This window comes from Pseudopodoces humilis, chromosome 10 (genome assembly GCF_049639895.1).
Source record: "Pseudopodoces humilis isolate 2021_Gansu_Grassland_sample_001 chromosome 10, ASM4963989v1, whole genome shotgun sequence".
NCBI lineage: Eukaryota > Metazoa > Chordata > Aves > Passeriformes > Paridae > Pseudopodoces > Pseudopodoces humilis.
In genome coordinates this window covers 14,572,796-14,595,931 of record NC_142209.1, presented here as the reverse complement: position 1 = coordinate 14,595,931, position 23,136 = coordinate 14,572,796, and the positions used below count along the sequence as shown (strand labels likewise).

Below are 23,136 nucleotides of genomic sequence, written 5' to 3'. Positions count from 1 at the left end.
AATAAGCGAATGAAGAGAAAAACATAAACCTCCCGCCCTGGCCGGGGGCCCTGTATAAACCTGCGGCTGTGGAGGAGCTGCCCCGGGGCAGCAATGCCTCTCCCTTCCTCCCGCCGGCGCGGCTGCCCCGCGGTCCCGGCCGGGGCCCGGCCACAGCGGCGGGAGGAGCCGCTGGAGGTGCCACAGCCCGGCCGGGGCGCCCCGCCCGATCCGACCCCGCGGCGCTGGAGCCGAGCTCCCGGCAGCCGAGACCCCGGGCAGCCGAGCCCCTGGGCAGCCGAGACCCCGGGCAGCCGAGCTCCCGGCAGCCGAGACCCCGGGCAGCCGAGCCCCCGGGCAGCCGAGACCCCGGGCAGCCGAGCCCCCGCGGAGCACGGCGCGGCGAGCGCGGCCATGGAGCGCCGGCGGCAGGTGAGCCCCGCCGGAGCGGGCCCGGGACACCGGCGGGGACAGAGCGGAGTGCGGGGGCAGCGCACGGCAGGGAGCTGCCGGGGGCTCGGAGCTGAGAGCGCCAAGTTGCGCGCTTGCTCAAATCTCCGCCCTTTGGAACTTGAGTTAATTTCACGGGAAGTTTGTTCTGCTGTTTTCTTGAACTTTTCTCTCTTCAGGACTCTGGAGACAGTATTTCTGAACTACAGGAATGGAGACCAGTCATCTACAGAAAGTGCACAGACACTCTCTGGCTGCTTCTCTTCTGTCTTTTCTGGGCTGGTTTGGTAAGTACGCACGTTTGTTTGTTTGTTTCCCGGAAGGACAAATTAGATTCGAAGTTAATGGGGCTCTGCATAGTGTTACACTAAATCTGAACTGAAATTGTCACGGGCACAGGTCCCCCGGATTGCCCAGGGATAGATCTTACCTTTGTGGTGGTGCAGTGCCTTATTGTGGTGTCTGTAACACTTCTAAGTTCCGCCCATATGCTTTAGGTACCACGTATACACACTGCTCGGTTATTTAGAATCCTCTTTTTTTGTAAATCAGTCCCAGCTCTGACTGGGCTCTTTATTCTACTTGTTCATTGTAGCCTTGATGTCTTGCGACACGTGTCCATGCGATGCGACATTAAGTCACTATCTTAGAACAGTGCAAGCTTTTGGGAGTAGGCTTTGTCTTTCTGAAGCATGACTGGGGTTTTTAATGATACGTCTCAGCCTGCTCAGGATTCTCTTAAATACACTTTTTAATTCCATGCATAGAAACTTTTTAAATGGACGATGATGCAGAATATTACCTACACATTTTGAGTACTGCATAAGTGGATGGTGAACTTTGTGAGCAGGATAGGGGTTTTTTACCTGCTGTCTAATCCTTAGTGCTTTGATGAGTGGAGGGGATGCCACAAATGTAACCTGTCAAAGAGTAAGGATTTAGGATTTTTGTTTGGTTTTTCTCACTGTTTTTATTGATCACTTTCTGTGAAATAACTTATTGTATACATTTATTTGTTTTCTTGTGTTTGATCTTTAAAACATTTAAGAAAATGCAATGACACTAATTTGTTCACAAAAATTGAAATCACATCAATAGTTCTGTGGAAATGGGTATCATGGCCATGTGCAGATACACCGCTGCAACTATTACTCTGTTACTTAACAATATGGCTTTTATCCAGCATTCTGCACTTAGAAAAACCAAAACAAAATGAAAACATACCCTGTAATGCCCATATTTAGAGGGAATACCAGAATTTTTCTAAAAGCCTGTTTCAGCTGAGGTACAGTGCCAGCTTATTTCTTGTTTTCCTTCTGAGAACATTTTAATTATTAACAAATACTTGCTCTGTAAACAAACTCGATCTGGAAATATTTTGTTATTGTAACAAATCAAGTCCACCAGTAGTGTGTTAGTTTGAATTGAGGATCCTCTACAAAGATGTCCATATTGAGACAGCATTAACGTGCCATCATAATTTAAAAAAAAAGTTCTGACCTAGAAAGACTGCAAAATAAGAGTCTACCATAAGCAAAAATTATATTTTTCTCAGGACTAAAGAAGCACATTTGTACATGTTTGTGTATGAGAAATGGTTTTGCCCAGATGCAGTCTTTAGCCATAAGTACTAAAAGAAAAACAAATACAGGCTCTAAAGCTTAAGTAAGAGGGCAGTTGTGCTGGGTCTGATGTGTGCAATCTGTCTTGAGCACAGACAATATTCAGCTATTCATTCAAAGCAGCAGTGGTTAATGTGGGACTGAGAAACCTTGCTGCTGGTGCCAGCAGCTGGCACATAGCCACGGAGCTTAGTGATTGTCCTTGGGTGTGTGAGATGTGACTTGCACCCCGTGGGACAGAGGAGAAGTTTGCATCACTGAGTTTTTCAGCAGCTGGAGTGATGGGGAGATAAGCCTTGGGTAAAGTAGCACTCAGGACTTCACGAGTTTCACAGAAGAATTGCTGCTTCTTGGCACTTGCAAAGGTTCTCTGGAAGGATTGTTTTGGCCCTCATGATGTACAGGGGGTTTTAAGCTGCATTCCTAGACAAGGTGTTTTATTTTGACTAAGGATTATTGCTACTTGGCCAGCAGAGGTATTTAGCTGCCTCTGAAGTTTACAGGAAGATGATCTGCTGGAACTTTGGTCTGACAGCAGAACAACTAAAAGGTCAGGGCACTGTCACCTAAGTGCACAGCATGGCTTTCTCCAGGTTTTTCACATGCGTTAAAGAGTGCTCCTTCCTGAAATTTCAGGTAATCTCCATTTTTAATATATTCTGTGTTTAAAAATACCTCTGATTAAATTCAGTAGCAGCTTCAAGGGCCCATCATAGCAGCAGTTAAATTGCCTGAATGTGTCTTGAAGGTCACCCTGTAAAATGAGATGCAGTGAGCACATGAAAAATCACCATTTGAGTGATCTTGCCTAGTGAGATACATGAACATCACTAGGGACAGTGTTTAGCACCTTAGTAATGCTTTCCTCTTATTTTAATCAGGACTTCCATCTTTCTTCTCCTGTGTTATTCTGCTTGATTAATATACTTCCAACAACAGATGAATGAAAGCTCTAAGGAAGCAATAGGGCTAATCTTGCCCATATGACTTGCTCTGACCTTGTGCTGAGGGGTGAATTTTAGATTTAACTGTTTGCAACAAGAAGACAAAGATGTATTACTTAAAAGAAATATTTATCGAATGAGAAGGAAAAGCCATGGTAGCATGCTGTCACATTAAAACAAATATTTTAACAGATGTTTATAAGTGGCTATGCTGTGGTGGCTGGTGCTGCAGAAAGGCTCGTGCTTGGATATGACAGCTTTGGGAACATATGTGGTCGGAAGAACACTCCTGTAGAAGGGGCAAATCTTTCTGGATTGGATATGACTAATAAAAAGTAAGTACATCAGATAATGTCTAAATAAATCAAATGTTTGAGAACTTAGTTAAATACACATCTTCTAGTTGTCAGACATATATATCTGTATATCTACACTGTTGTATTGAAAGGCAAAAAAGGTGGGAATAGTGCAAAAGAAATTAAGAAGTTAAGATAGAATTCGAAAATGTGCTGCATTGTTATGCTTTATACAGCTGCCTTCTTAAAGAGGATCTTAATGGGACATCAGCCAAACAGGCAGTCATTCTATATGGCAAATCTTTGTACTTAAGGATGTTGCATGCTGAAGTTCCCAGTAATTCCACTGACTCCTTTGGCAAAAGTTTCACTTGCTTTGTAGCACTTTAAAAAGATGGAAAGAAGGTTCAGAATTTAAACTTATAAAAAACCAAGAAAACTTGTTTTTTGAGAAGAGGATTTTTTTTCTTTCTAGGTATGTATTCTTTCTGAATTCATGCAGCCTGGAAATACAAAGCCACAAAATCAGTTCACTTTCCTTGTGCGTGTCAAGTTGTCCACAACAGCAACTCAACTCTTTGGAAGATCTCCAGAATTTTGCAAGGAATAATGGTGTGCCACAGGGAATATGAGTACCTTAGTGTATCTGTAGAACAGTTGAGCAGCTTCCACTTTGTTTTTATTATATTTCTTACACTAGGGAGTCATATCTTACCATTAATTTCCTGAACAGCTCATGGTAACACAAAATAAAGTTACTTGTTTCTGCTTTATTTCAAAACCGTAGTTTCTAGAAATGTTACAACTCTCTTATGCAAATTAGAAAGTTGTTCATTAATTCCTGCACAGTGCTGGGATTATGTAGCAGAAAACTGACTGCTGAGAATGAACTACCGAAGTTTGGTGGGGGTGCTAGGAGGTGACCAGAGTTCATATGCTGTTTGAGACTCTTGTCCAATTGGTTCCTTTAAATGTAATTAAAACTATGGTGGAATTATTAATTCCATGAAGACACAAGTGGATTTATCCCTCTGGACATCAGATCCCAATGTTTGCTATTCCATTTTGTTGCAGTTTAACCCCAGCTGGCAACTCATTACCACACAGCCACCCACTTCCCAGCAAAACCAGGACACACCTAGAAATTTTATTTGATTCTGGCGTTCAAGATGAAAATGCTGTCAGAAGTAGCTGTTGTATCAAAGTGGTTCCAGTTTATTAATATTCAACATGTAAATAAAATAATCTGTAGCCTAAGCCTTATTTCATGGGGTATGTATAAACTTCAGACCATATGCATATTAATGGATATTTTTGTCAGAGGTCAGTGTCCCATTCTTTTTTTTTGTTTTGATGTTTTATTTGGCAGGGATTGCTATTTAAATTGACAATATTTGTTTTAATTTAATTTTGGGGTAGTTTGCCATAATTTTGTATGTGCAGAAAACTGTAAACACCTGTGAGATTATATAAGTATTTTCAGTCTAACTAAACATAATTGTATCAAATTCCAGCTAAAACTGCTTGTATGTTTATGTCAAGGCAGGGAGAAGTCTTGCATTTTGAATGGCTTGGATGTACCCAGCCTTTCTTTCCCAGAAGTGCTGTCTAATGGAGCAGAGTCTTGTTAGCAGAGTACCTGGTAATATTTCACCTAGTTCCCAGCACAAGTTAGGTTTCTGGATACATATATCTATTCTATTCTAACTCAGGAGGGCCTAGTTCTATTGTAGCTTCCATCATTTCAGGTTTTAATTTTACCCTAATGAGCAAGGATTAATAGCCAAGTATGGCACTGTGGAACAAAGAGTGTGCCTGCCCTCCAGGAACATAAGTGGTAACTGTAGTTAAGTCTAGAAGGCAAAAGATTCTGCAGAGATTGGCTGAGATTTACTCAACTACCTAATTTGTTATTCACATTCCCACTGGAATATCAGGGATGAAAATGGCATGCTAAGGGATCAAACCAGAAGTGCAAACAAAACTTAGCTGTAAATGTGTTTTTTCCTCTCAATTTTTTGCTAACCTTAAGTTACTTTTTGATTTTTTTAGGTTCTTTTCTTTGCGTTTACAACCTGAATGTTTCCAGTTACACACTAAATCCAAAGGCAGCTCAGCTATGTCCTACACTGCCAGTTCCACCAAGGTGAGAATGACTGGGTACTTTTCAACCTCCTTGAGTCCAAACAGCTTCTTACAGATTGTTACTTTCTCATATTTTGTATTTGTCTTGATGCTTCACAGTCAGGATGGTTTTGCTTTGTTTATTTATTTTTGTCCATGTATCCTTACAAGTTCTTTTATGTGCCTGTGAACATGCCAGTGTCCTATCCCACAGAATAAACAAGGACTGCATTCCTTTCGTTCCTCTACCCTTTAGAGAGTTTTCCCTCTCCGAATTAGGAAAAAGCACTCCATATGAAGAACAGCTTAGCTCCTGCACAGACTTTTGCTTTCTCCCTCAATGCCAAGGATGTGGTCTTTGGTCTTGCTTCTTCTCCTGAGCCCAGAAATTTCCATCAGAATAATGTTATAACCAGATGGCTTGAAGCACAGATCTGTGGATGGTGCTTTGTCAAATCTGGCACTTGTGAGTCAAAATTCTTAAAGCCATGATTTTAAGTTCCACTGTGTCATGAAAACACAGCAGAGAATTGGAATCTCCTTGTTTGCAGAGCTAACTCATCTCTGATCTGAACAGCAGAAAATGGAAGAACAAAGTGCAGAGAGCAGGAGACATGTAAAAACATTACATACTGTGGATCAAAAGATAGCATGTCTAGGCCTTTTTTGGTTTGTCAAGGAACTCAGAACAGTTACTCATCTTGCACAGAAGTATTATGTAGTAGAAGCAAAGCTAGTTGTGAAATTTTTGGTTGTTGGTAACAAACCCTCTCCTTTTCAGGTATGAATACGCCATTGACTGTTGTAGGGCAGCACTGCCAAAGCAGGACAATAAATATATGCAAGAAGCTTGGCTGGGAGTGCCATATAATTTTGTATAACTATTTGGTACCATTAATTGTACCTTGCAAACATTGTTTTGGTGTGGCTTTTAGAATGCTTAAATATAATAAAAACAATACAAAGTGTTTGTGGTCTGGAATTATCTACAACAGCATAGGTTACAGCTATGTTAGCATGAACTTTGCTTTTACACAAACATATGGGAGCAAAGCAAGTGAAGCCAGACTAGAATGGGAATAGGAGCTATGTGCTGATGGTGATAGTTAATGAAAGAGTTATTAATTTCTTTCCCCAGGCTGATCTTGGATGGATCTGTTCTGGTGTAGTGATACGGGCATGACACTATTAGGAGTTTATTTTGCAGATGATACAGAAAACTACTCTTTATAACAGAGTGCTCTCTGTGGAGAATGGCAGGATGGATCTTTGTGGCTTTTACTGTTTGTCCAGTAATTAATATTTTTTACTACTTTTGTTTTTAACCTTTCAGTAAGTCCTTTCCATTATTTAATCGATGTGTTCCACAAAATCCTGAATGCTATTCCAAATATGCATCTGTCCTAATACATATGGTTAATGAAATGGATGTTTTTCACCGAATTCTGAGGGGAATATTGGCAGGAAGAGATACTGTGATAGGACTGAGTGTCCTTGCACTAGGTAAGGTTATAAGTAAAAAGTGAATAACGATATAAATTAAGAGGTTAAAAAGTTTATTATAAGTCTATATGTTTAATTCAAAAGTGGACTTTTTTCATATTTTCTGGGCAGAGTTATTTTTAAGGAGGAGTGATCAGGTTTTATCAGGAGGCATTTAATAGACTGGCGAAATGCAGATCTCTATCAGATTCTGTGCTCATGGTTAAATACCTCATTTTGGGGGATGGTAAGAAATTGTTAATGAAAAAAATGACATCAGCATGAATACTTGAATTTAAATCTTACATAAATTGTTATCTAAAAGCTAGTATTTCCTGTGGTGAAATATATCAGCTTTAAGTTCCTTATTTTTTAAGGCAGAGGTAACTGTGTGCTTTAATTGTTAAAAAGATTGCCAGTTTTAATAAATGCTTTTGCTTTTAAGATTATGGTTTAAAAATAAAAAACAAAATTCTATAAGAACCTTAAATTTATATTTAAAATAAAAAGGGATGTAACACTCAAACTTACTTTACATATATTTTCAGCCTTCTCTTTGATACTGGTTTTAGCCTTCAGATTCATTCAGACCCTCCTCATCCATACTCTGATTGCGCTGGTTGTATTTGGGTTGCTGTGTAAGTATATTTACTGTTTCACTGTGCTGAAGGGCTGGCAGCTGAACAAACAGCTATCCTTTTGTTCCATGGCCATCCTCAGTAACCTTCAGCTTACCACAGTCATTTCCAAGCTGAGGCCTGCTTGCCTTTTGGTGCCAGGGTCTGGCTGTGCTGTTCCAGCAGCCGAGTGTTAGGATGATGGTGATGTTTATTGTTTTTGTAGATGCCTAGAAACAATGTTTCTTTTGGCAGATGAATGCAGTTATGAAAATGCTACTGTTTCAAAGAATGCTTAGAGAACTCTTATACTGCCTGCTTTAGGAAGAGAGAGCCATAGGAATGCGTCTGGCTAAAGCTTGTCATTCCATGAAAGTTAGCTTTGTATCTCCACAATGAAATTACATGCCTGAGCCTTAGGATAACTGCAAGAAATCCAAATTTCTGCTGCGGTTTTACCTCAGACTGACAGGCCACTATGGGAAGTTTCTCTGTGATCACTGATCCTGTGCCTCACGTTGCTAACTGAGAGTATTCCCAAGCCGAGTGTGGGACAGTGGGGAGGGCAGGAGGCTGGGAAGGGAGGCCAGGCAGGCACCAGCCTGCCAGCAACAGCGTGCCCTGCCCGCCCTCACACTGCTCTGCTCTGCTCAGTTGTCTCAGGTGTTCTCTGGTGGCTCCATTATGACTACAGGAGTGACCCCAGCACTGAACTGGAAACAGAAAAGGAAAATGCAAAGTTTCTACTTGGATATGCCATCTTCTCAACAATAGTTACTGTAAGTTGCATTTTGCCCTAAGCAATGGCAGAGGCTGTAACTTGAAAACTTGAACTACAGTGGTTCTGCAACAGTAAAAATAATTTCTAATTCTTTTCAAATTGGAAAATGATAATAAATTCTAAGATCTTCTTACATTCATTCAAATATAATCATAAAATCATAGAATGGTTTGGGTTGGAAAGGACCTTAAAGATCCCTAGTTCCAACTAGATTTTTAGGCCCCCAACAAAACTAAAAATAAAATTTTATAACTTCATGGTGGAACTTGTTTGTCAGCCTTGCCATACTTCAAACCCATACAGACAATGTTATTATTGTTGGTGTAAAAATGCAAGAATTTTGTTCCATCCCCATTTTGTTCTGCATCAGCTCACTGAAGAATCATATTGAATAAACACAGAGGCACTGGCTGAGTATGAGCATGAGATCTGCGGATTCATCCCACCCTACCAGCAGGAAAAAGGGGTGGCAGCTCTTCTAGACAATGAAAGGGGCACTGAAACACAGGCAGCAGTGCCTAGACCTCATGTTATAGGGTTAAATTCTGGTTTTCTCTCACTTTTCTTGTTTTACAACAGAAAATCTTGTGGCTTGCAACTTCTTATGTGATTTTTTTTCTCTCTGATGTTGCAATGTTAAAAGAAGCCATTGATCAATTTGAGGGTACAGTCAATTTATACTTCATGAGACATTTGTCAAAGCAATTGTCCTGTTGTCTTAGAGATGAGTAAGATCCATATGGAATTTGCCAGATATGAACAGTCTGACAGCTTACAGTGACAAATATAAATGTGTCACAGATCAGGTTGTTTCTTGTATCCTCTATAAGTTATGATCTTTTGCATCTGCTGATACTAAAGAGGTAAGAAAAAGTTTCTTTGAATGTTTGTGTGTTCCAGTACACAACTGACTTGTTTGCAGAACTGTGGGAACATCCACTGCTGCAGGTTATGCTTCTCTTCAGAGCTGGTGGCTTCTTTCTAGAGCACACAAGAAAACCAGTGAAGCAACTGTCACTGGTTGTATTTATTGTTTTAAAGATTTCAGCCTCTCTTTTAATTGCTGTTCAAAGTTCCTCGTCACATACAAAGAGCTGGGGATATTGTTTGATTTTTGACTTGGGGTTTTGTTATTGGCAGGTTGGGTTTTTTACCTTGGGAAGATAATAATTTATTTTAAAGTTTTCATTTTATGTCTGCTTTGCTCCCATACACATATCTCTCAAACTAGTTTGTTTGTGGACTGCAGGAAAGCACTGGTGGTTCTACCATTGCAAAAGTGAACAGTGGCAAGCTGACCTGAGTAGAAAGAAAGTTTTAAAGTTCATGACATGCAGGGTATGTGAAAGCAATGTTTAGCGTGCAATGTATATTTATGTTTGCTATAAAGCAAAACAGACTGCTTTCGTTAGATGAATTGAAGTGTTATGAATCTTATTTTCTTTTAAAAAACAGCAGCAATTATTGCAAGAAACCAGATTTTAATCCACAGGCTCTTTGAGAACCTAGGCAGTGTCTTGGAAGGATTTTCTAATGTGTAGTAAGATTGTATTAATTGCTTTGCTGTCATGTCTTTGTGAAATCTGTGTCCTCTGATCCCACATTTGACAACCCTCATAGTTTTCTTGAGGTAAAACCCCAACAATTTGTCTTTTTTTTCCCCCCTAAAACAGGTTGTTCTGCTCTCCCTTATACTTGTACTAAGAAAGAGGCTTCAGCTTGGTGTACAGCTCTTTCGAATTGTTGGTAAAATCATTGGCAGAATTCCTTTCCTCCTCTTCCAACCATTCTGGACCTTTCTGATTCTCGTTGTGTTCTGGGTATTTTGGGTTGCTGTACTACTTAGCTTGGGAACTGCAGGTAAGTATATGCTCTTTATGTTTTTTGACTGAGTGCTATCCATTTCCTAAGCTCTCTTCTTAAATGTGGAACCTCTTGGTTTTTGTGTACAAAATGTGGGCTAGCATTGTTACACAGCTGAGTTACTTGTTCTTTTTTGTTTTATTTCTCATTTGTTGGAGTCTTCTACGTTGGCCTTTTGCTTCCATATGTGGACTTGAATTTTGTTCCTTCTCATTTATTTGTTAATAGATGGTGGTAGGTACTGTATATGTTTGGTGTAGTTAAGTGAAGAAAGCAACAGAAAGGAGGAGACAGCTTTTAGTGCAATTGTCACAAAATGAGGATGTTTGTCTCCTCTTACCATAAACCATGTTGAATTGTCACAGAGGCAGAACATTGCTTCTGAGCAGTAGTTCAGGGACAATTGCTATCATTTGGACTAGTACAACAGTATTTGGATTAACCCAGTGGTTCTTGCAGTTGCAGAGGAGGTTCTCTGTGGAAAGTCAAGCAGTGTGAAGTGAAAGATCTGGCAGAACAAGATTTTTAGTATGGACATTGTATCACTGAGGGATATACCACTGTAAGATCTGTCACTGAACCAGAGTAATTTGGATGCTGTCCCTTGGCCCAGCACCATGCCATTCAAGTGAAAGAGACATAGCCCTTCTGTGGACTTTACCCAAAGAAGTGAAGCTAAAATCTGTGTAGCTCTGAGGGTAACTCCTCATGTACACAGCAGCCCCTGTCCATGAAAAGCATCAGGATTTGGGGGCTGGTATTTTTTAAATTTAAATTTCTAGGGCCACTGTTAGGAGACAATTGTTATTCTTTGGGTCAAAGCTGATGTAGAATTAATGTGGACAGAGACCATTGTTTATAGATTTTATCTTTTCAGAAACTTGGCAGTGATTGTTGTCTGGGAAACCAAATGCAGCCTAAATCTTCAAATGTTTGTGTGTTACTGTTTTACTTTGTGTTTCCACCATTGCTTGAGACAGTGACTGCAGTAACTCCTTAGGACAGGCTTACAGATCCCTGCTAGGCAGGAAAGCCTCCAGTTTTTCCATAGCTGAGCCCATTTGGCAAAGCTGGCTGTATTTCCAACCTCTATGTGTCAGGTATTTCACTCCTGTTCTGTCACAAATGCTTCCATCTTAGTTGATTCTGACTCTTTACAAGAGCCACTTCACTTCTAACATGGGAAGCTGTCTGAGTCCATGCTGGCATTGCAAATCACACCCATTGTTTAGGCTGGACTGGGATCTGTTTCCTTCCAGCTTTCATTGGGGAGTCATACAGATTTGCATGTTTCTGCTGCCTTGAGTAGCTCATGTCTGTCAGGAATGGCTGCTTGTAGCAGCCCTTACCCTGCTTCTCCTGAAAAGGCATGGCATGGCCAAAAGTCTGACCTGCAGTTTATTTGTGAATAAACTCACAAGATAGTCACTAGATGTCACTAGATGTCACCTCCTCGCTAGATAGTCAATCTGATGCCCTTTGCTTTAGATGTCATGGATATTCCTTCTCCACACTACTTTGAGTTAGATTTTCCCAACACAGAAGCAGCATCATGCGCTGGACACAGCTCTGTGTTGTTAGTTTTTCTGCAAAATCTTCATGCCATTTATGTAGAGATCAGACAGGCAGCAGTAATTTTGAAACTGGCCTTGTGGGGTACCTTCAGAACATGCTTTATAGAAAGGAGCATCTCCTGAGCTATCAACCAACTGTTCATCTCATGCACCTGCTTCAGGCAAATACAATTTAAGATAAACATTAACTGTAGTAAATAAACAGAACAATAGAATTAATTACAACACATATTTTCTAAATATATAATTAACAAGATATATGAGAGAAGGTATTACATCCTTGATGTTAAATCAAGCTGACTTGATCTTAATATGCACACATAAAGATGTAAAGCTTGCCCTTGTTATATCTAAGTTTAGAAAATTCCAGGTGAGTCTGTTGTATTCAAAAGCTTTTGAAAATGCAGCAGTCATTAGAAAAGTAGAAATATTTTAGCTCATGTGGCAGAAAAAGCTTGATTATAAAAGCAGGTTGGGAAAGCATTTGGTTATTTTCTGGATGCTTTTACAGACTTTGCAGGAAAATAGCGACTTGCACATTATAACCAAAAGCAAAGTCCACATATATTCACAGGGGAGTAAAATACAATGAAAACTGCTTTTGAGAGGCTTTTTATGCTTTTCCCATATTATGCCATTTTCCTTCATTGGTTATATTCTGTGTTTCCTGCTAGGCATTTTCATTTAACTTTTTTTCTTTTTCCTCTGCCTTCTTGGAGAGTAGGATTCAAACATTTTGTGACCTGCTGTTATATTCATAGTGCAGCACACAACTCCTGACTCAAAGGTATTTTATGTTTTGTCTTCTCTCTAGCTTAATAGGAATGCTGATGTTACCAGCAAGTGATGCAAACAGTGCAGTACAGAGGGCAGCATAGGCTCGCTGCACAGCAGAGTGATGCTAAAGTTTCAGCGTTGAAAGAACAGACTTTTCTCAGATTTAGCATAAGAAGAGGTAATTTCCTGGCACTTAACTGTCAGTATATCGCTTATATGAGCAACCTAGTAAAACAGGTTTTAACGGAGGTATTCTGGCAGGGTATTTTTAGTGCGGACTTCAGTCCTTGTAAGATCCTCCTGTTAGAAGCATGTGAGTATTTAGAAGAGGACTTGTGCACGCGATGAATACCCGAGTCACTTCTCAGTTAAAACGAATGCAGATGGAAGGATGTCGCTGTGCTCGGGAGTGTCTCCGGTAGGCTGGGCGCTGTGTCTGTCCCGGCCGTGCCGCGGTGGCGCTTCAGCGGGGTGTCGGACACTCGCCGCCTGCCTGTCGCCGTGCGAGTCGCCGTGCGTGTGGCCGTGCCTGTCGCTCGGTGCCTGTCGTTCGGTGCCTGTCGTTCGATGCCTGTCGTTCGATGCCCGTCGCTCGGTGCCCGTCGCTCGGTGCCCGTCGCTCGGTGCCTGTCGTTCGGTGCCTGTCGTTCGGTGCCTGTCGTTCGATGCCTGTCGTTCGATGCCTGTCGCTCGGTGCCCGTCGTTCGGTGCCCGTCGTTCGGTGCCCGTCGTTCGCCGCCGGTCACTATGCGTGTGGCCGTCCCTGTCGCCGTGCCGCCGCCCGCGCCCGCCAGGGGGCGCCGCAGGCCGCGGGAGCGCCTCAGGCCGGGCCGGGCCGGGCCGGGCCGGGAGCGGCTGATGGAGAAGGGCCGGGAACAAAGGGCCCTCAGCCTCCGGGAGCGGCTGATGGAGAAGGGCCGGGAACAAAGGGCCCTCAGCCTCCGGGAGCGGCTGATGGAGAAGGGCCGGGAACAAAGGGCCCTCAGCCTCCGGGAGCGGCTGATGGAGAAGGGCCGGGAACAAAGGGCCCTCAGCCTCCGGGAGCGGCTGATGGAGAAGGGCCGGGAACAAAGGGCCCTCAGCCTCCGGGAGCGGCTGATGGAACGGGAGCGCTCCGGCCAGCCCTCGGGCTGAGCAGGGCTGCGTGTCGGCAGGGCTGCCCTTTGGATTTCCTCACATGTGTTTTGTAATTCAAATCTTGGATGGCGAACGCTGAACGAGATTTGGTATTGAGAACGTTCCGTTTGGTTGTATTTCAGATTTTCTGCCCAAATAAGAGTCCTCTGAAATTCCGTCTGTTCAAGTAGCTCACCATCAGATAAGCTGGGGGTTCTGCTGTTCTACCGTGACATACCCACCCATCCTGTAGTAACAAATGCATACAGTACTGTATGGTTGATAGGCATACATACCTGTATGGTTGATAATGCACTGGCAGGACACCTTTGTATTATTTGTTAGTTTTCTACAAGTGTCCTGTAAGTGCAAGACATTTTTCATTTTGAATTTTGGGGACTTTTTGCACCACTTGAGAGTACGCCTCTGAAGATCTCTAAAGATATGCTTTCTCTTACAGAGCAATTTGTTTTCTTCATTAGCAAATACTTGCCTGTCTAGGATTCAGCTTGTAAAACACAGGTGGTGATTTTCTTGGGTTTGACACTTTGATGTTTTCTTCTCACAAATATATTTTCTGGGGCTGTGCAGGCTGTATTTTAAATGCAAATACACCAAGAGAGCTGAAAAAATGAAATGTTCACAAAGACACTAGTCTTTTGTTTAATACAGAAAGATGGGTAAATGAAATTGGCTTGCTGCTGTGCTGCACCTGGTCTTAACATTTTTCTTGAATCTGCACTAGTTATACAATATTTGTGGTGTCTGCATCTCAATGGTTCTGGAGCACTTGATCCTCACTTCAGCTGTGGTGCACCTGATCATTATGTGACCATGCAGGCACCTTATTTACACCTCCTCCAAAAGTTAGTAATTGTAAGAAAAAACCCAACTTCATGGGAGCTATAGAAAGTTATAGCCTCCACTTGAAAGGTACTTATGCACATGACTAATTTGAACCACATGGATAATCCTATTAAAATCAGTGGGACTACTTATGCGTTTTAGGGTAGGCACCTGCCTAACTACCTTGGTAATTCAGATTCTGTCGGAGCAGCAGAGCCTGAGCAAATTCCAGACCTAGAAAACTAGGAGAAATGCCAAGACTTCATGAGACTTTAGGTAGCACAAGCAGTGGCACAAGTTAGAACCATTAGCTGGCTAGGAATGGAATTCAGCTGTTCTTTGGAAAAGCTGATATGTCTTAGGGTTATTGAGTTTTATTGTTTGCTAATTTGTGGGTATTTCACTGCAGAACTGAAGTGGCCAAGTGGCACAGCAGAGCATGTCTTTCAGCTTTCCAGCATGCAGGAGCTGTGAGGTCCACATGGTGTAAATACTGTGGATGTAGGATGAGAAGGTGGTGTAATTTTTTTTTATGTAATGAAGGTGCATCCTACAGGCAAGTGAGCAGCAGAACTGCCATCTAAAGCTGTGCAGCAGCAAAATGGGCAATAAAAATGTATTTCCTGCAGGGGCCCTGACATTCCAATTACAGTTAGGTAGCTTACCTGTAAATACCTTTACATGATAAAACATTAATAAGGTAACACAATAAATTCTGTTGCAGGAAGCACTAAGATTCAGTGTATTCCAGAACCTTTCCTCACTTAGCAGTGGCAAGGGCAGAACATATTTTCATGTTAACGGGAACTGATAAACAGGCTCTCAGTATTTTTTGTCAGTGGCTCTTTGTTTGTGATAAGGAAATTGCTGGCCTGGACTTCCCAGGAATTTTTGTCTCTTACAACTGCCTGTTGCTGCAGGCATCAGCAAAAACTGGCAGCAGCAGCAGTAGCTGCTGAGGAAGGACATCTGACCTAAGTCTGGAAATCCCAAAATGTAGCTGAAGGTACTGCACACACCCACCATGGACTGGTGTCTCATTGCACTGCTGTGCTGGCTCCCAGGGCAGCACGGGGCTGAGAGTCCCACGGGGAAATTCTCCTTGGTTCTGCTGCAAGCACTTGTGCCTGTTCGCATTCTTAACATCACTTCTTTTGAAGTATTGGCAGTAGATCAACACTTGGACTGATCAAAGGCTTCCAGATTTGGTGATTCAGATGTAGGGACTTCAGTTCTTTACTGAGTTGTTTTCAATGTTATCACTAAGAGTGTATGGTACACTGGGAAGATTCATGATTGTGTAGTTGGAGAAAAATACTCTGTTGACAGATTAAACTGTATTTCAGGGCTTTGTTGAAAAAGTTTAGTTTGTGTGAACAGAAATGGCATATACTTTTCTCAACAGGTTATCTAGGATGGTTTTAAAGTTTATCTGAGATACTGATATAAAAAAATTACCTTGCATGTAGTTCTGTCAACAGAATTATGCATGTCTGGTAGGCTCAGAAGATAGGGAGTCAGAGATGTTTATATCGTTAAACAGATTTTTGTGAAGCAACAAAACCAGTTTACCATACCTGACAAGCAAAGTGATCAAAGGTGAACTCACAGGTGACTCTGCCTGATTTCTGTGCAGCTGAGCACAGCACCATGCACATGTTCAAGTTGTCCAGGAAAGACGAAGCCATTACTGTTATTGCTGCAGGTGGTTATTTTAGTAGGTTGGTAAAAAGCAAACAGAATTAGCTTGCCGTATGTACATTTATCAGTCTTCATTACAGCACTACAGAAACAAAGTCTGAAAAAGTCTGTTTTGGACAAAGCAATGTCCAGGTGGATTGTATGGTGGAAAATGTCCTTAATTCTGCTACCAAATGGCAAAACATCTTTCCATGAAAATGGAGAGGTAGGACACCTTGTATCTCACTGACATCTTGTTTGCCTAAGTTCCCTTAGTGAGGGCGGTAAGATATGGATAATGAGCTTATTTGGCTAGTTGTGTGTGCTGCAGGAAAGGGCAGTCTAGAGGCTCTGGAAGAAATATGGGAAATGAAAAATCTCTTGAATTCAGAATTATATAGTGCCATAGTGTCTCACTTGTTTTAATGACTTAAGTAAATTGCTATATCCTCAAAACCTCCCCTTAAAAACCCTCACTTTTGCAAACTTAAAATCAGAGAGGGGAGGAATGAGGGAGAGTTTGTGAGAAGAGATCTGAGTAGTAGCTTTTTCAAGCCATCAAATATCTTACACTTCACAGACTTGAAATTCATTTGAATATATTGGAAGCACAACAGTATTTCTATGAATGACCAACCGTACCGCTCTGGAGAGAGCTTGCCTGTTCAGCCAATATTGTCAGCCTCTCAGAAAAGGAAATATCTAGAACATGTCTATATTTATGTACCCACGTAGCATTTTTTTATCCTTCAAAGCACTTTAAAACAATATTTCATTGCCAGTATGGGGTGGATGGATGTTTTTCTTAATTTACAGACAAAAAGACCTTGCTTCTGAAAACTTAAAAAAGCTTGTCTAAACTTGATGGTATTGCTGAAACAAATCTTTACTGTTTCTACTTTTAGTTATTCTTGAGTAAGAAGTCTTTGGCTGTAGAAAAACAGTCCAGAAAGAAACCATTTCCTAGATAGCTTTGTATATGTGGTAGTTTTGAACTTGAAGGTTGGTGTGTTACCCTGTAGGAGAACACAGAGTCACAGAATCATTTAAGTTGGAAAAAACCTTTTAGATCATCAAGTCCAGCTGTAAACCTAACACTGCCAAGTCTGCCAAATGAATACATGAAGTATTAAAGCTTAAGTTATATTGCTGTTTGAGGAATAATAGTCAATTCTGCCTCACTTTGTTATTTCTTTCATGGAGTTGGAATAAGAAACTACTCACCTCCAGAGATTGTTTTATTTGGTGAACATGTTTCTCTTTAAGGTTAATAGACTTAAGGCTTGGTAAAATAAAATATTTTTTTTTAAAAAAATAGCATGTTAGGAACCTAGAGACCTTTTACTAGGACCAAATGGTCCTAATGCCATTATCCCCTGGCTAGCCTTCAGAGTCTACTGCCACAAATAGGATTACACAGAGAAAGTCTGATTGTTGAAGAATCTGAGTTGCCCCCACCTTTTGTGAAAAGACTTCTATGAATATGTAATAAATTCTTTGTTAGTAACAGAAGTGGAAGGAATGTTTTTAGCTTGAATAAGTTAATTTGTCTGTGTTCCTAGATAAAGTAGTAACACTGGAGCATGTACTACCGTATATGGTACTTTTTTTTCCCTCCCAGAGAGCCCACATTTCTGTATTTTGCACAAAGATTGCAAAGTATAGAGAACAGAAAATTAATGGCCATGGTTCTGATTAATAATAACTATTAAAATATTTTATTTGTTTTGCTGCAACAGTATGTTATGTATCCTTAATATTTTTCTGCAATCTTTCCCTTCCACTTCTTACTAAAAAAACTCCTGAAGCATTTCATAACTATGCATTTATTTCAAATTCAACTAATGAAAATTAAGATTTCATTTACTTCTGAACTATTTGATTACTCAAGTCTTGAGTAATGTCTTCTCTTACTTTATATCTTGATATCTTTACTAATATGTACTAATTTACTAATTTACTAATATGTACTAATATGTAGCTTTCCTCTTTTGTTGGTAGCTGTCTCTCAATCCCAATTTAAGCATAACATTTTGCTCTTTGTGAGATTTTATTTTTCAAAATCCAATTTGAATTATAAAATGTTGTTTCTCTAACTTTGTTAGAATGGACAGAATTAAATAGCATCAATTTTTTTTTTTTTTTTTTGTAACTTTACTGAAGAGAAGTTAAGAGAACATGGACAGAAGCACTTCCATGTACTTCTTTGGCCCTGTCCCCCCTTCCCCTTTCCCCCTTGTCTGGCATGTTATAATAATACAACAGTGTAATCTCACCTTCAGGTTCTGCACAGTCCACTTCAGGAGGACAAGTAGAATACAGAGCTCTGTCTGGAATTTGCTACATGGCATGGTATCATTTTGTTGGCCTTATCTGGACTAGTGAATTCATTCTTGCCTGTCAGCAAATGGTGATTGCTGGGGCAGTGGTTACTTGTTATTTCAACAGGTGAGTGCAGAATTGCTCCTTGATAGTTTTTGGGATTTTCCAGCATTTACTTTCCATCTTTTTCTAGGAAAAATAGTCTCAATTAGACTGCAATTTATGACAATATCTGGAATCCAATTTATTATAAAATAATGTTTGTTGCAAGATCTTGAGCAAGGTTTTACAATGTGCATGATATTAATGTGACTCACCCCTGCTGCTGGAGGTGCTGGGCCAAACCCCTTGATTTAAGCCATTGGAGCTCTGTTGACTCTGGGGGAATTGCCATTCAGAAGGCATAGGCTTCATTGCACTCTTTTCCAGGGGAGTGCATTAGTTCCCAATGAGAAGCAATATATTATTCCTTGGTAGTTTCATGTATTCATGGACAGTTTGACCTCATTTTAAGTGTTCATCCCTGCTGTGGGTTTCCATTTGCACTGCCTGCATAAATGCTGGTCTAATAGGTTTTTTTTTCATTCTATGCAGATATTTTCAGTTAACTGTAGATGCTTTAACAGTGTAAAGTGTTTAGACATATGCAAACAAACTTCTTTTAATATTATATACCCTGGAATGTAAATGTGGAGGAAATGAGGAAAAGTAAAATGAAATTAAATTGGGTTATGCACTCATTGCAGGGGAAGATTTAAATCTCATAATATGTTGTTGAGTTTTTTGACAATGAAGAGAGCATTTTCTTGATAAAATTTTTCTTCATGAGTATTTTATGAGCGCTCTCATCCTCAGTACTCTGTTCCTCTATGGCCAGTGATGAGATTTTCTGATTTGTGAAAAACTCTGGTGTTTTAAAGCATTTCTTCATTTTGTATTAGAGGAATATAATGATAACCTCAATTTATTGAAAAATTAACCCTTGAGGAAGGTGATGTGAGATTGAGGTAGGGAGCCTGGCCAGAGAGAGCATGGGGCCCTTGGAGCGCTTTTGGCGGCTGCCCAGGGCCATATGGCTCGGGCAGCTGGGAAGGATGGCTTTGGCCTTCTCCAAAACTTAGGAAGCAGGGTTCTGTGGATGGTCTCCAGAATATATCCTTGGGTGTTACAGTCACTGATCAAGAGGCTGCTGCTGGAAGGTCTCCAAATGGTGTGTTGCCCAGCAGAGACACCAGTGCAGGCTCTGCTTTCAGGACTGGCCCCATAGGGTTTTCCTGCAGCAGCCAACGGAGCTGTGCTGTTCCAGCCAAAGCAACAAGGCTGGAAGATCTAGGAACAGCAAGTGCCCACCCCTGGTTCAAGCAATGTTGTATCATCCCATGCAAAAAGCCAAGGCAGGACAAGGTTTAACATGTGTATTTGGAGCCTACCCCTGACATGATTAACTGCACAGCAGCTGTGCCACTGAACTCGTGCTTGGGTGATAGCAAATAAAACCTAAAATGTTGCTTTTTTAAAGGCTGAAATAGTTTTGAAAGAGTGACATCATCTCACCCTTCTATTTCACATGCTATAATAGGACCTGAAAAGAGAGGAACCCTCATTTCTGATGTCATCTCTTTTTCCTACTGAAGCTCTGTAACTCCCACGGCTGTGCTGCTGTGGATAGTGAGCTGCACTTCTCTTGTAAGCACATTGATGTACCTCAGTTTTAGCTGCTGGATGCTGAGGCACTGAAGGTTCATTTAAATTGGCTTGAGAAAGCATAGGAGAGGAAAGTAGTTCTGCTGAGTTCCTGAGAAGTAAAGTAGTTCTGCTGAGTTCCTGGGCTGTGTGCTGCAGTGCATTTTGGTGCAGTACACCGCATAAACCTCCAAAGCAAAGGCACTGTCCTTGTCTTATTCATGCAGAGCAGGGAAGCACCTGTAGAAACTTCTGTGATGACATTTACTGCTCTGCTAGGGGCTTCCGCTTTCCAGCTATTTTTTACTGCTGCAGGAACTGGCTGCAAAGTACAGAAGGTTCCTGCTCCCAATTGTATTGGTATCATTTTGTACAATACCACTGAGCTCTCCTCTTGCTTGCCAGGTGACCTGTACTGTGTTGAGAGAGTTGTGTTTGCAAGGGGAAACGCAACTTTTCTGTGGTAGTAATCCCTTGTCCTGGCCTTTAAGCTGTCACCACAGATCCACAGAGATGCAGAACAGTGCAGGAACGGGGAGAGGGTGGTTAGCTGCAGGGGTAGCCACACCAGCAAGGGCAAGGGTTATCTCGAGCTGTTCCAGCAACTCTGAGATTGTCTGCTGTGTGTTTTTAATGTATTCCCTGGGGCAGCGTCATAAAAGCATGTCACAAGAGTTTGTTTATGGGATCTTACAGACAGGCTTTCTTCTTGTCCTGTGAGTGCTCCAAGGAAATGGCATGGCCTTCCCATGCGGAAATCTCCTTCCACAGCGCACTCAGCAATGCACTGCATGACCAACAACCACAGCTGAGTTGCAAATGGGGCAGGCAGGGTAAAATGTAATCCATTTTACCTGGATTAGCTTTACAGGTTATGTATATTTGGCCTATAATACCACAACTGAAAATGGATTTTACCTTCTTTTATTTTAGATGAAATATGAACAGACAAGAATTTCATTAATTTTATAAAAATAAATAGAATTTTTTACTTAATGTTTACATTTTACAACTGGTGAAAAGGGCTCGGTCTTTTAAGAAGCCTTCTTTGTTACAAGTGCTGTTTTACATGAGGGTTTATTCTCACCTTGATTTGCTTAGGTGTTACGTGTCTATTTACCTTTGCAGGGAGATGAGCCTTTCCTCCTCTCTGGGAGTAAAGGAAGGTGATATGGTAACTCGATCCATGTCACAGGCATCACTGTCCTGTCCATGTGTGAGCTTCTTTAGTAGCTTCAGTGCACACATATCACTGCACAGATTTGAAATTAAGGATTGGGGTTCTCTACTACACGACTAAGGTGTCCAGTACCACAATTTCCAAGAGAACTGAAATATGTATTGCTCCCAGTAAGTCAAAAATGAAGGTTTATGGGTGTGCACCAAAGTCATTGAAAGATGAACTAGAACAAACTTTTAAAGACTTTCTGCTTTAAAGGCAGAAACTTTTAAAGGCTTCCTCTTCAAATGTATCTGCAATATTTAGGGACATCCTTTGGCCTACTTATGTACTTGCCCGAAAAGAGCCACCAGCATGTATGTAATCAGACCTGTCCCATGTGGCTTTGAGATAAGGTAAAAGGGCAGTAGGAAGTACAGTCCGTGTGGTCTCTCTTAGTCTCATAATGTCTGTTTCATTACAAATCTTGTAATTTATTGTCCTTGTTTAAAAATTTAGATTCATATTTACTTGAGGAATAGAAGATTCATTCCTTAACATTTTAGAATATTTTATACTAAAGTTATTTTTAGACAGTCTTTGAAATTGGTGAGGTGTGAGTGAAGAAAAGTGTAAACATAGCTCTTAAGAGAAGAGGATATTAAAGAAATTAAGAAATACCATTTTCTCCCATTCAAATATCTATGTCTGTTGGGTGTGTCAAGATGACAATTTTTTCTTCTGACAAAAAATATTTTTAAAATGAAAGCCAAGGTGAATGTGCAATCATTTGATTCAAGGAACTTAGTGTTAAAAAATATACTGAATGTCACAGAGCTCAGAAGTAAAAGAAGGCAATTGACAGTCGTGAAGAAATAAAGTTAATAAAATATAATGTGGTATTGAATACAGATCCACAGGAGTTTAGAGTAGTAGTGCTGTATGTAAATCAAACAATCTCATGATAACATGAAACAGAAATACCAAAGAGGAAAAGCAACCTCTGGCTGTACTCATAACCCATCAGGCAGATTCCCAGGTTTCCCTGGCACCTTGTGCACATGCAGTGTAGTTCACATGCACAGAAAACACTGCATGATTGTATGCTTCTGCTAAAGTCACTTCAGGATTACATATATACATATACATACATATACATATAATATGCACAAAGGTGAGTGAAACTTCAGCCTTGAGAGCAGTGGGAGTAGGTGGATATTGAGCCAATCTTGAACTTGTTTGAGTCATAACCATCACCTGTTGCTGTTTAGCCTCTTTCCTGTTTCCTATTCTGAACCAGAAGTAGAAGGAAAATCTGTTCTTTTTCTAATCTGGAGCAAAGCAAAATCTTGTCAGACACTGTTCTTGTGCTAATTCCTTTTCTAGGAAAAGAAAAAGGTGTTGAAAAACATCCAAATATGTAAAAAATTATCTAAACTAAGCTTTAAATTTTGACATTCCTGCTCATTATTTATTCACGTTAAAAACATCAAAACCCTTCTTCGTTTTTCTCTTCAGTAACAAGTATATTATTAACACAAGAATAAACTTTCTCCTTTATGTGTTTCTTATGACTAGTTAACCTTTAACTTGCAGAAACTTAATAATTTATATTCTGAGATCAAACTGACACTGTCATTTGTAAGGAAATGTTTTGGGGAGAAAAAAAACAATGTCTCAGTATGAATAAAATAATTTATCCACACTACAATATATGTGTTTCTAACATAGGAACCTGATGGCTCAAAAAAAACCCCAAACCTCCTTATTCAGTATAAAATTCCACTATCCCCCAAGCTGTTCCCCTGGTTTTAAGACAAA

The 23,136-nt window shown here is 40.7% G+C and overlaps 1 protein-coding gene across 4 annotated transcripts in view; it reads left to right on the top strand.

Annotated features, from left to right (window-relative positions):
* Positions 1–295: 295 nt before the first annotated feature.
* Positions 296–23,136, top strand: part of SLC44A3 (solute carrier family 44 member 3) — a 40,592-nt gene continuing 17,751 nt past the window's right edge. Inside the window, exons 1-10 of one of the 4 annotated variants that reach the window (XM_014250945.2) lie at positions 296–411; positions 609–716; positions 3,188–3,330; positions 3,767–3,903; positions 5,344–5,437; positions 6,749–6,918; positions 7,446–7,535; positions 8,169–8,293; positions 9,969–10,155; positions 18,434–18,599. In XM_014250945.2, the coding sequence (XP_014106420.1) occupies positions 394–411; positions 609–716; positions 3,188–3,330; positions 3,767–3,903; positions 5,344–5,437; positions 6,749–6,918; positions 7,446–7,535; positions 8,169–8,293; positions 9,969–10,155; positions 18,434–18,599 (1,238 nt within the window). In that variant the 5' untranslated portion in view covers positions 296–393. Of the gene's footprint in view, positions 412–608; positions 717–3,187; positions 3,331–3,766; positions 3,904–4,385; positions 4,564–4,584; positions 4,934–5,343; positions 5,438–6,748; positions 6,919–7,445; positions 7,536–8,168; positions 8,294–9,968; positions 10,156–18,433; positions 18,600–23,136 lie in introns of those variants that run through there. The other 3 variants (XM_014250947.2, XM_088060321.1, XM_088060322.1) reach the window with 3 other exon arrangements.